The sequence below is a fragment of the Nannobrachium achirus genome (genome assembly GCF_963921795.1).
Source record: "Nannobrachium achirus genome assembly, chromosome: 17".
Classification (NCBI taxonomy): domain Eukaryota; kingdom Metazoa; phylum Chordata; class Actinopteri; order Myctophiformes; family Myctophidae; genus Nannobrachium; species Nannobrachium achirus.
Window position 1 is genome coordinate 8,332,746 of NC_137824.1, and position 13,382 is coordinate 8,346,127.

Consider the following 13,382-nt stretch of genomic DNA (forward strand, 5'->3'; position numbering starts at 1 on the left):
GTACCATGTTGCACTCTAGTGGCTCCAACCAGGATGCCCTATCTTGTATATGAAAAGATCTTTGCATTCTTACCCACTAAGTAGCCCTGCTTGCTGAAGTGCTGCAGCCTCTTCAGCTCTTCAGGGGAGAGGTCGCCCTCTGTCTGTGAGGAGGCCGCCTGCAGCCTCTCCTGTCTCCGGAACATCCTGTACGGAGTCGGGTTGATGATGGGGAACTTCAGCAGGTTCAGAGTGGTTCCTGTGGTCAACACAATAAAAGTATCTTCAACAGAGTGGTTCCTGTGGTCAACACAATAAAGGTATCTTCAACAGAGTGGTTCCTGTTAACACAACCAGTAAGACTCCCTAATCGGGAGATAAGCTACCGTCAGGTCGCATACACAAACTTTAGAAGGCAATGGTAGCCAATCAGGAGGGAATACGGGAAATGGGGTGATATGAGAAATGGGTGAAGGTTGTGGTTTGGCAGGCAAGGAGTGTGTTTGCCAAGTTTGGCATGGATATGGGCAACGTTGAGCATAAATGTGTTTTGCAAGAATGGGCCTAATGGTGGTGCCAAATTGTGGCGCTAAAAGGGACAGATCCATGTTGATGACTTTAGAGAGATACTGTGTACCGCTTTGTGTGATTTTAGGGCAAAATCTGTAGGAGCAGTGTCCAAAAATGTGTTTTGCAAGAATCAGCCTCATGGTGGCGCTAGAAGAGGGCCATGTGAGAAATGAGGGGTGGAGGTTGTGGTTTGGCAGCCAAGGAGTGTGTGTGCAAAGTTTGTCATGGATAGGGGCAACGGTGGCGGAGATATGAGAAGGGGAAAAGTGTAAGACAGACAGACAGACAGACTGACTGACTGACTGACAGACAGCCGGTGGAGGTTTTGATAGTAACTGCGACCTGGCGGTCGCAATAAAAGTGGTCAAGAGGTTCAGAGTAGAGCTCTTCACATGTCTCGTGAAATGAAATGGACCTGTCAAATTTGTTCCGATTCCGACCCGTTATATACTGTATATATAAAAAGAATCAAATGACAAAACCAAACTCGGGTGGCCTGTAACATTTAGTCTGATTCCAAGCCGCTACGACTCTTAAGGCTCCGTACCGCAACCTGTGAAATTTGCTTTCTGAAATCCGATTATTTCCGAGATTCCGAGAGACCCGACCCAGACACCCCTTCAGAAAAACGAAAAACAGCCTGGCAGCTGCCTTGCCTTGCAGTATGGTATGCATGCATTGCGCAGAGTAGCTAAACTTTTTTTTCTTTGTTGCGATGCAGTAATCTGATCCTAAACCAGACTGAAACATTGCACAAGTTAAACAGCACTTCATTGTGTTTCTCTCCTCATCAATGCAGTTCACCGCACAGCGCACACACAGTTAAGAGTTCTCAAATTCTGCCCGTACCGCCATTTTAGGGCAACCCAGTTAGGGCCCATTCTACACACACAGTAGTACCGGTCTTCTCGAATCCACTTGGGTATTACATATAATGATAGACAGACCCGAGTTCCCAGGTAATGCGACCGAGTGATATTATGATAACACACGGATCGAACCCTGTCGGGTATTTTCGGAATCAGTGGGCCTGTGAAGAGCTCTTGTTCAGAGTAATGTAGATTTCTGTGTGTGTGTGTGTGTGTGTGTGTGTGTGTGTGTGTGTGTGTGTGTGTGTGCGTGCGTGTCTCTCTCTCACCAGGCCAGGGTGAGATGGTAGCCTTGTGGATGACCTCGGAGCCTCTGCTCTTGCAGTAGTCAGAGTCCAGCAGGGTGTTGAACAGGGTGGACTTGCCAGCGTTGGCGGTGCCCACCAGATAGACGTCTCCCTGGTACTTCCAGGACCTCTGGAGGGCAGAGATCAGCTGCTCCACACCGTAGCCCGTCTTGGCGCTGATCAGGTGGACGTCTTTATGGAACATAGAAGGCAGGGCAGGACAACGGATCATTTTACATGCTAGCTATTCATTTACAGCAGTGGTTCTCAACCTTTTCAGGCTGCGACCCCCAAAATAATCATATTTCAAGTGGGGAGTGGGGACCCCTACCCCCCCACCCTGACAAGCACTTGGGAATTGTAGGAGTTGGCATTACATTTAGTTTGACTCAAACTGTTCCATTGTGAAAATACAACGTGAGGCATTGTGAGCGTGTAGATATGCTATTTTCACAATTTCTGCCTCTAATATTTGACATTTTTGCCAATCTTTAACCAGAGGTACTAAAAAATCTTTAAAGTCCTTAAATTGTTACTTAAGAAATGTGCAGATACCCTCTATACACTTAAATCTTGTATTTGTTTGTTTACTGTTGAGTGATAAAACAATGTTGCACATTAATTAATCATCTGGGGACCCCCCCAAAATACCCACAGGTTGAGAACCACTGATTTACAGAATGTCTGTCCACCGACTATCAGCATGCTGACATCATTGATATTAAACAGTGTCGCCACCATGGTACCAGCCGCATGCTGAAACAATGCCCGAATAATGTCTGTCTGTAGGGTGACCAGGTATCCCCCTTTTGCGAGGGACAGTCCCACATTGTCCCACACAAGTGTGGTACTTCTGTCCCTCAAATGAACACTGCCCTACAAAGGCAGAGTGCAGTAACTACGTTTTCGGACACACCAACTTATTTGTGTCGCCCAAAGGTCAAATTAGCCTTCATGATATTGGGGGAGGAACAATTAGCTCAAGAACAGATATACAATCAGTGTAATATCACTTTTATGTCTTTATCTCATTTGGCTGATAAGCTGTAACACTTTTAAACCCATTTTTTAGTGAAATTCCAAAACGTAGTTACTGCACTCTGCCTTTGTTTTGGATCTGGTCACCCTAGTCTGACATGATGAAACAAGTGACCAAATTTGGAGATGATTGACATCACATTACAACAGATAATCGTATCATGGAGATATAATATATCATGATATCGTCCTCCGTCATGCACTGGGATCAATTCACCTTTTATTTGCTGAGCTGCATATCCGGTACCACTTAAACCCTCTATAATTGGTAAAAGGTACTTATAATATACGTACTTGATACAGCCTTTTTTTCACTGTCTATCAAATGTCTTTGCCAAAAAATAGCAGATCTACAAGCTTGTTATTTCTTTTTTTTACAATAATCGTGATATGAAATCTTCATATCGTCCCATCCCTAGGTATTAAACAACTGGACGTCTGGGTCTGCACTCTCCATGCAACATTGACTACTAAGGGACATTCAATGTTTCAATCCCTCATAAACTGGGCATAGTGTACATAATAGTGTTTTTTATAACTGCAATATTATTGAATGTTTTCTTTGCTTGCTATTTGTTATATCCATGTATTAAATACCAAGGACTTCCAAAGTTAAAAAAAAGAAAAGAAAAAAGACAGTAAAAGGTCTTATTTGGGATGTTCCTTTTAGGCAGGGTGTTTAACTGTACCTGTACTGTACTACATTTTATTCTATTGACTATACTTGTACTGTTCTCCATTTCTGTCTAATAAAATAATCAATCAATCAAAAACACCCCCGGGCACAGTACTAGTATATTCAAATAATGTGGGGGACAAAAATAAATCTATTTTATGTTGGGAGCAGCTACATCTGCCCTGGCCGTGATGCCAGCAGTGGAGGAAGTGGTAAAACTCTGTACACTGTATAAACAAACACAAGGATATTTATACCAATCTATCTAACATATAATTCACCAAATGTCTGAGTGAGTGTCTGAGTGAGTGTCTGAAACAGCGTTTCTCCTCAGTGGCTGGAGCAATTGATCTGAAATCGCATCACCATTAGCATATGAACACACCTGACATAACTGTGAAGCCCGTTTGTCACTTTCACAAATTGGCCTCATGGTGGCGCTATAACAGTCCACTTTACGTTTCGGCCTGTAACTCTTGAACCGTAGGTCGGAACATTAAAATTCTTTTTTCCCTGGATTCCTTGGGTCAATACGCATCTCCCGATATAGGCCCCGCCCATTTGCGTCAGGATAGATTTTCCGCCATTTTGAATTTTCTCCAAAACACACTTTTTGCTCCTTTTCCTACATATTTTCTTCAAATGTCACGAAAATGGGTACACATGATCTCTGAACCCATGCAATGAACATAGTCAAGGGATATTTTGATAGTCCATACCGTTCGTTCGTAACGGGCCTCCAAAGTTAGCGGGAGGGGCCCGTTTTGCAAACAATAGCCATAAATCACAAACAAAACGTCGAGTCAACACTGAATTTCTGCCACAGGTTGCGGGTGGCTTACTCAACGAATCCCCAGAAGCATTTCCAATTCGACCCGTAGAGGGCGTCACAAACGCGCAAAACGTAACCGTTTTGTTCCAAAACGCGTTTTTCAGGCGGACCGACCCTCTCAAAAAGAAACACAGACCACTCTGCGGATGGTCTCACGGTCCAAACCGCTGCACACACACACACACACACACACACACACACACACACACACACACACACACACACACACACACACACACACACACACACACATAGCCATTAAACGAAACGGGTATTTCTTACATTGATGCTCCTACATATTATCATGCAAGTACCAGTTAAAGTTACTTTCCATCCCTCATATACCGTGTGCACAGTGCACATCCCATAACCCACACACTGCACATCATTTCGGAGCTCATATCTTTGAACGGGTAAGGACTAGTACATGTAATTTACACTTTTAACAGTAGAGGCCTTGAATTCATGGATATTTCTTTAGTTTTTGTTGCATTCCTAGATCACAGAGATCACCATGAATTCAAGTGGGGTGAGTAATTGATAGGATATAAGTACAGTATTTTCTGGACTATAAGGCGCACCTGACTATAAGGCGCACATAATAGACGCTACCGTTGCGTTATGCATCAAACAGATGGAGCTGTGCTAAAGGGAATGTCAATGTCAATGAATGATCCATATATAAGGCGCACTGGACTATAAGGCGCACTGTAGTTTTTTGAGAAAATTAAAGGCTTTTAAGTGCGCCTTATAGTCCGGAAAATACAGGGTGAACTACTAGTTTAAATTATCAAAAGTTGTCCGTCATCCGTTGACTCTACCTTTAACAGTATCTCCCCGACCAGCCTCGGAGGACTAGTGGCTCAGCTGGTGTTAAATCTTACCTTCAACGTTGTCCCCCAGCCGGGCCTCATAGAGCAGTAGTGGTGTTAACTACAGTAAATCTTACCTTTAACGTTGTCCCCCAGCCCAGCCTCGGTGCAGTACTGTGTCAGCTGGCGTCGGATCCTCTGCAGGTAGTTGGGGGCGTCCTGGGGCAGCAGGTCCACCTTGTTCCCCAGGACCACCAGGTGTTTGTTGCGGCCCACCAGAGCCAGCAGGTCTGGGACCATGGAGTCTGGCAGGTCCAGGAGGTCCGCGATAAGCAGCACCAGAGCCTTGCGGGACCGGATCCCTCTCACCACACTCCTGGAGGCACACATGATGTACCCATTTAGAACGGGTACACATTTATTGTGTATCATTGTCTCCACCAGCCGAAGGACGGGGGAGAGTATGTTTTCGCCCCTGTCCGTGCGTCCGTGTGTCCGTCCTCCGAGTTTGTGTACAGCTAATCTCCGGCACCGTTGGCCTGGACGCTGCCAAAATGAGCACACACACTCCCTGGATGCCAATTCAGAACCTCTGCCCCACATTTTTTCCCTGTTCTAGCGCCACCATGAGGCCGATGTTTGCAAAACACATTTCTGTACACTACTCCTACAGATTTTGTCCAAAAATCACGCAAATCGGTAGACAGTGTCTCTACAGTCATGTGATCAACACGGATCTGTCTGATTGTCCATATTCCATCCTGATTGGCTGATATTGGCTTTCAAAGTTTGTAAGATTGGTCCATTTTGGACAAAATGCCTCAAATCACAAACGCAGAGTGCAATTAACATGAAATCGCACACATAGGTTCCCACTAGGCTGAGGAAGAAATGCCACTTACATTTTTTTAAATCAGCCTCATGGTGGCGCTATAACAGGCCGATTCGTGGTTTTACCCATAACTCCACTGATCAGTTTCTTACTTTGTAAGTGCACTCCCTATAGGCCAAGGAAAAACCCTTTCCTTGAATTTTTCACATCAGCCTTTTATAGCGCCACCTGGAGGCCGACTTATGTAAGACACATTTTTGGATATTACTCCTTCAGATTTTACCCAAAATGAACACAAATCAGTACACAGTATCTCTACAGTCATATGATCAAGATGGATCTGTCCTGTATTAAATATTCCATCCTGATTGGCTAAGATTGGCCTCCAAACTTTGCAGGATTGATCCGTTTCAAACAAAATGCCTCAAATCAAACACAGCGTGCAATTGTAATGAAATTGTGCACGCACATTCGCAAAAGTCCAAGGAAGAAAATACACTACAAAATGTTCAAATCAGCCTCATGGTGGCGCCATGAAAGGCCTAAGATTGGTAAAGAACACATGCCACCCTTTTTTACATTGGCCTATTATACCACCACCAGGATGCGTGGCTGGTGGAGACCTGTGCTCGGAAGAGCACTTCTTCTAGTTATTTTATGCTTTAACTATTGAAAAATAGCAGACGGTGCCGCGCTGTGAGCTTGTAGATCTGCTATTTTAGAAAAATCGTGAAAATTAGAATTTTGACCCGATTCTACAAGTGTCTTTTGAATCCTTCTAAGGTTTTTTGAAAAATCTATGTTTCTACGTCAGCAATCTGGCCAGCCATCATCAAAGAAAAGGTCCTTTTCAATTAAATGGAGCTCAGTTAGTCTGTTCTTGAGAGACTACTATGTCAGTGGTTCTCAAACCTTTTCATGTGAACAACCCCCAAAATGATATTTATTTGGCCTGAAAAGGTTGAGAACCACCAGTGTAAAGTAACTAAGAACATTTACTCAAGTACTGTACTCAAGTACAATTTTTAGGTATTTTTTTTTACTTCTTACTGCTAGATCTGCTATTTCCACTATCAATGTTCTTTTATATTTTCTGTACATTTAATCCTACTCCACTACATCTCAGAGGAGAATATTGTACTTTTACTCCACTACAATTAGTTGAAACTTGAAAGTTACTTGGTAGATTTTGATTATTATCACAAAACATACTGTACATTAACCACTTTACCACCGTCCATACATACATTTTAGCCATTTGAAAAAAGCCGATCTACAAGTTCACTACAATATTGTAGATCAGCTATTTTCAAACATTTTGTACTTTTACTTTTGGTACTTGAAAGTAAAATTTTGATGATAGCACTTTCATACTTTTAATCAGGTACATTTTGAATTCCGGACTTTTCCTTGCAAAAGAGTATTTCTATATTGCATTATCGATACTTTTACTTTTAAGTAAAACATGTGAGTACTTTTTTTCCACCACTGTATAATCGGTATGAGAACAACTCCAACCTGTAGTCCTCTTTGGACATCTTGATCTCCAGCGCCTTCTTGTGGTGCGTGAGGAGGTAGCATCGCTGGCAGACAGCGTTCCTCAGGCCCTGGTCCTCTTGGACCAGCGGTTTAAACTTCTCAGAGGGCATGTACCCGGCCGTGTCCGGGTCCGTGCAGTGCAGCAGGGCACCGCAGCCACAGCAGCAGGTACTGCTGCACGGTTCCTCCACATCAGGAGAGCCAAACACCTTGTGCTCTCCTCTGGGCTTCATGTTCTTCCTCCTGTTGGGATAAAACAGGGGCTTTCAAAGTGGGTGAAGGCCGGGGCACCCTGGGGTGCCGTGATGCCAGTCCAGGGGTGCCGCGAGATCATTTGATAATACTGTATTTGGAATTCATCAATATCACTACATCAATATCACTTCACTATGCTAGTAAAACAGACCTGATTTGCACTGTACTTGATGAGTTCTTTTTCTATCTACGACAACACTCTTTACCAAAAATAGCAGATCCGTTGTGAGCTTGTTGATTAGCTATTTTTTGGTGAATCTTTCCCCCCAGAATAGGCATGCTGGGGTTCATGTGGTTATACGTCAAGTATAACGTTATTTTCAGTCAGTTCTGATGGAAACGGATATTTCTCCAATATGATGTAAGATTCAGTGTAAAGGGCTTTGCACACAGGACCATTGCGTTTCTTTCCGCTTGCTGCATGATTAAAACGCATTGGATTTGGTGTGCAAGGCTGTGCGGAATCCACACTGCGGATCTGAAGAGGAGTCATAAAAGGAGTCATTGGGTTTTTACCGCATGCGACAAGACGCACAAATCGAACTGGGTTCGATCGGGAAAAAAACGCACAGCCGCAGCCACCTGCCGCATGGCAAATTTGGAGCTGGTGTGCGTGAGGTCATAGAAAATCATCGTTTTATTTTAAAAAATGGAATCGTCCGTTTTTTCGTGCGAGACAAATGTGTATGTGTGCAAAGGGCTTAACTCAGGGATGCCGTGGATGAAAAAGTTATTTACAGGGGTGCCCTGAGTCAAAAAGGTTTGAAAACCCCTGGATAAAAGACGATACAGGGGTTAAAGCAAAAAAAAAGAAAAAGACTGACATTTATTTTCAGACCCTGTCCCAATATGTGATTTCTGAAACATGGCGCGCGCAGTGCACACCAATGTTTGAGGTGTTTCCCTTTGATTGATTGATTATTTTATTAGACAAAATGGAGAACAGTACAAGTATAGTCTAGTCAATACAACTGAAATGTAGTACAGTACAAGTAGTTAAACACCCTGCCTAAAAGGAGCATCCCAAATAAGTCTTCTTTACGTCCCTGAAGTTCAGAACCACCTTCACTGAATGTGTGTGCTAATCCATGATTCATTTTATAGACGTATCTTCTGAAGTTCAGGGGCTTTTAAGCCGTGACATCATTTTGTAGTCAGACCTCCAAGCAGATTTATTGTCAATATGTGTCCCTCGCTATTTCAACAGATCCGAGACAAAAAATAACGACTAAAGTATAATTCTACCACTTTCCTGTCAACAAGAAAGAGAAGACAAATTAGTAAATAGTAAAAATAGTAAAAAGATGCATGGGCGCTGGGGCCTTTTGGCCCCAAAAGTTCTCCTCTGCCTACAAAATGATGTCAGACTTAAGAGCCCCAGTATGCTAGTCTGGCCAATTCAAATACTCATATCTTGAAATTATAACTGCTTTTTAGTTTGGAGATCACTTGACTAGCGTTTTGACGACTTTGTCATTCATGCCGCTGCCATCGCTACACCTCCCCCCTTATCATATTTTTTGAGGATCTGCCCTGATCTCAGAAACCGCCCCTATGGAATCCTCAAGACTGAAATCAGTCCTTAGGACTTAGAAGGGAAATTCAGTCGCCTAAGACCAGGGGTCATCAAAATGTCCGTGCACGGACAAATGTGTCGTGCCAAAGACTTGTTCTTGTCCGTTGCAAATGTTTTAGGTTTTCTGTTTTACGCATTTAAATGATGTTATTTTGATCATGAGACCTAATTACTGAATGTCAAATCTCCAGGTTTGCTTCATAATATGTACAACACAGTACTAGTGTCATACACTAGTAATAGTGGTTCTCAAATGTGTCATTTGCAAGGACACCAATAACTCTGAGAGTGTAGAAATGGAACCAAGTGGGGTCCATTTGGTTCCATGTGTACACTCTCAGAGTTACAGACCTGTAAGGGTGCATTTGGTTCCATGTGTACAATCTCAGAGTTACAGACATGTTATGGTCGTTCAGGGCAGGCTCTTTGTGTTTCAGGTAATATTATTGTCAATTCATTTTGTATGTCTGTGGCAAAAAAAAAAGAAAAGAATGTTAACAGAAATGTCCACCACAGGCCAGCATGGCGATGACCACTGCCAAAGACAGTACAGTACAGCAGTCTGTAATACTGGTCAAAGGAGTGCAGGTCATCTGTTGGTCAGGTGCCAGGACCACAAACCAGTTGTATGATGTACTTGCGCAAGTACTAAGATATGAAAACATGCAATATATACCAGTAAGACTCCCTAAGACTCCTACGCTTATCTCCACAAATAGGGCAAAAATGTGTTTTTCCAAAATCTTCCTGATCCATGTTGATGAGATGAGTGTAGACATGCTGTGTAGTGATCTTCGTGATTTTAGGGCAAAATCTGTAGGAGCAGTGTCCAAAAATGTGTTTTTAAAAATTGGCCTGAAGGTGGCGCTATATGGGACAGATTCATGTTGATGGGATGAGTGTAGACATACTGTGTAGCGATTTGCGTGATTTTAGGGCAAAAACTGTAGGAGCAGTGTCCAAAAATGTGTTTTAAAAATCGGCCTGAAGGTGGCGCTAGAAGAGGGGCATGTGAGAAATGAGGGGTGGGGTCTCCGCGTTGCCTTGGCGGACGAATAGGTACCGGCCCCGGCTCTCCCGGACGCTCCTAGCCCGAGTTACGGCATTTTATGTGAGCCACCACTTTTGCATCCGTTCTGGAGCACCAGGAGTGGGTGGTCCCCAAGAATTCCCCGTGAGCAGCCCCGTTGGGGTGGTCATTTGGTCATTTTTGCACATTTGGTCATTTTTTACACCTGGGGGTCCCCGAGGGACCTGGGGGTCCCTGGAGCTCCGGGGGTCCTTGGAGGTTGTAGTTTGCCAGGTAAGGAGTGTGTGTGCAAAATGTGGCATGGATGGGTGCAACGGTTGTGGAGATATGAGCAGGGCAAAAGTGTGACGTGTGACGTCTGACTCACGGAGGGACATTTTTTTACACCTGGGGGTCCCCCAGGGACCTGGGGATCCCTGGAGCTCCGGGGGTCCTTGGAGGTTGTAGTTTGGCAGGTAAGGAGTGTGTGTGCAAAATTTGGCATGGATGGGGGCAACGGTTGTGGAGATATGAGCAGGGCAAAAGTGTGACTGACTCACAGACAGACAGACGGACAGCCGGTGGAGGTTTTTGCGACCGTAAGGTCGCAGTTTAGTATGAAAACCTCCACCGGCCGTCCGTCCGTCCGTCCGTCCGTCCGTCCGTCCGTCCGTCACACACGTCACACCTTTGCCCTGCTCAATGTATACGTGTAACGCCTGATACTGAGGTGATGTGTCACTGTGACATCACAGATACTGAGGTGATGTGTCACTGTGACATCACAGGTGAGATCGCAGTGATGTCAGATACTCAGAGCAGGGATCTCCATATTTAGGCATAAACAGGTGACATCACAGTGATGTCAGATACTCAGAGCAGGTATCTCCATATATGGGCATAAAATGGATTCTGTTAGGGATCTCCATACTGTATATGGGCATAAAAGGGATTAGTGATGTCAGATACTCAGAGCAGGGATCTCCATATATGGGCATAAAAGGGATTAGTGATGTCAGATACTCAGAGCAGGGATCTCCATATATGGGCATAAAAGGGATTCAGATGGAGATTCAACTTCAATGAGTAACAATGGCAAACTGTCAACTGCCCGTATGTCTTGATAATTGGTAAAACAAACTTTTGGCCTATTTGTGGCTTATCATCACATCCAACCATCTTAAGATACTCAGCTAGTGGGGAATGCTCTCTTCCCTGGTGAGAATTGCCCCTTTATATAGGGCTTGTTTGTGTATTGTATGACATCACGCCACATCATCAGCTGTGGACTCTGTGATGTCATCGTATCTCCATATATGGCCATCTCCGTATATGGAGATATAAGTCGTCCATGCCCAAGTATGGGCTGGTGAGGTCAGACTTTGTGTGATGGGTAGGTTATCTCCATATATGGAGATTCAACATTCCAGGTGTAACTATGGCTGCCCGTATGACTCACAGACAGACAGACGGACAGCCGGTGGAGGTTTTGGTAGTAAATGCGACCTACAGTCGCAACAATATATACAACACTATTGAAGATTCATCCATCATTATCCTTGCTGCTAAACCTTCCCACCTTCCCTCCAAGTGAAGAGGATATTCAGTGGTTGTCCATGACAGCATCCAGCTTCCACGCTGCGCTACACGTACCTTGTCTTGGAGGTCTTCAGCAGCTCTGGGTCCAGAGGGAAGTGGACGTCGGTGAACTGGATGGAGGACGGGTCCGGTTCCAACGGCCCCTCCGTCTCTGACCGTAGAGACCTCAGCTGCTGCTCCAGAGTCCTGCGATGCTTCTCTGCTAACGTTACCTCAACCTGGGACAAAGACAAGTCCTGTTCTAGTCAACGTTACCTCAACCTGGGACAAAGACATGTCCTGTTCTAGTCAACGTTACCTCAACCTGGGACAAAGACAATCCTTGTTTTGAGTGGTTTCGTGTAATATTGTAATATTTTGAAATATGGACTTTTGGTATTCATGACATTAAAAAAAATCTAAATTTGAACAAAAAAGGTTTGGAATTATTCAATGAATGTGCAATGTATCTAGAATATATGAAGGTTTCAAAAGATATATGAAAGTTTCAAGAAAATTGACTTTTACACAATATTCAGATTTTTCGGGATAGAGGCCTGTAGTTCGACTCGGTTCCACAGATAAATGTTTTGACGATCTTCAAGCTCACAACGCCGTTGTGAGGACCCCCGAGGGCGTCCCGACCCACAGGTTTAATACGGCTGTCACCATTATGAATACAAAGATGACTTGACTTCTTCCCCACCTGTGCTGGTTGTGCAGCCACCATGGTGGAGTTGGAGGTGGGGTTGGGTGGGGTCAGATGTTCCCCCAACATGGTGGTGGTCGTGGTGGGCTTGGGTGGGGTCAGGTGTCCCTCCATCAGGGTGGTGGAGGTGGGCTTGGGTGGGGTCAGGTGTCCCTCCATTATGGTGGTGGAGGTGGGGTTGGATCTGGGGCAGTCACAATTATAACATTTCACATGACCATTGTCACTCAAATAATTGCGACAATTTAATTGTGTTTTTTGTCGCTGACAATTACATTTCTGTTTGGCTTGTAGGCTTTGAAGTAGCACATGGCAGATATGACACATAACCTAAATATATACAAAGAAATTACTGACATATTTGACAACTTATAAAAGAAGAACATTGATAGTGGAAATAGCAGATTTACAAGTTCACAATGGTGATGCAACGCGTTGCGAACTTGAAGATCTGCCATCTCCACTATTTTAGAAAATGTTTGAAAATACATGACATTTTTCAACATGGAAACAATTATGACAAAATAATTGCGATTAGACGATTATTATATAACTGTGAGCGTCCTACTTGGGTTGGGGCAGATGTTCATCCTCCTCCACGTCCAGGAAGACAAACTGCTCCTCTGTGTTTGGGTCCACCATGGAGGTGTAGCTGTTAGGCCTGGAACACATGACATCACAATCAGCATCACGTTTATTTACGACTCGTGTCTCGATTACGATGCATGCGTTGTGATGCCACAGCGTGTTGCCTCCCAGTAACTCCATTCAAAACACAACAAACAGGCATGGATTGACGCCACTACGGTACCTCCGCTCAG

General features: G+C 44.2%; 1 protein-coding gene across 1 annotated transcript in view; it reads right to left on the reverse strand.

Moving 5' to 3' along the window:
• Positions 1–13,382, reverse strand: part of LOC308301773 (nitric oxide-associated protein 1-like) — a 48,332-nt gene that overhangs the window by 31,409 nt on the left and 3,541 nt on the right. Inside the window, exons 3-9 of the mRNA XM_080745877.1 lie at positions 13,130–13,222; positions 12,559–12,745; positions 11,928–12,091; positions 7,414–7,677; positions 5,201–5,439; positions 1,688–1,897; positions 74–238 (exon numbers count right to left, since the gene is read on the reverse strand). Of these exons, the coding sequence (XP_080602003.1) occupies positions 74–238; positions 1,688–1,897; positions 5,201–5,439; positions 7,414–7,677; positions 11,928–12,091; positions 12,559–12,745; positions 13,130–13,222 (1,322 nt within the window). The remainder of the gene's footprint in view (positions 1–73; positions 239–1,687; positions 1,898–5,200; positions 5,440–7,413; positions 7,678–11,927; positions 12,092–12,558; positions 12,746–13,129; positions 13,223–13,382) is intronic.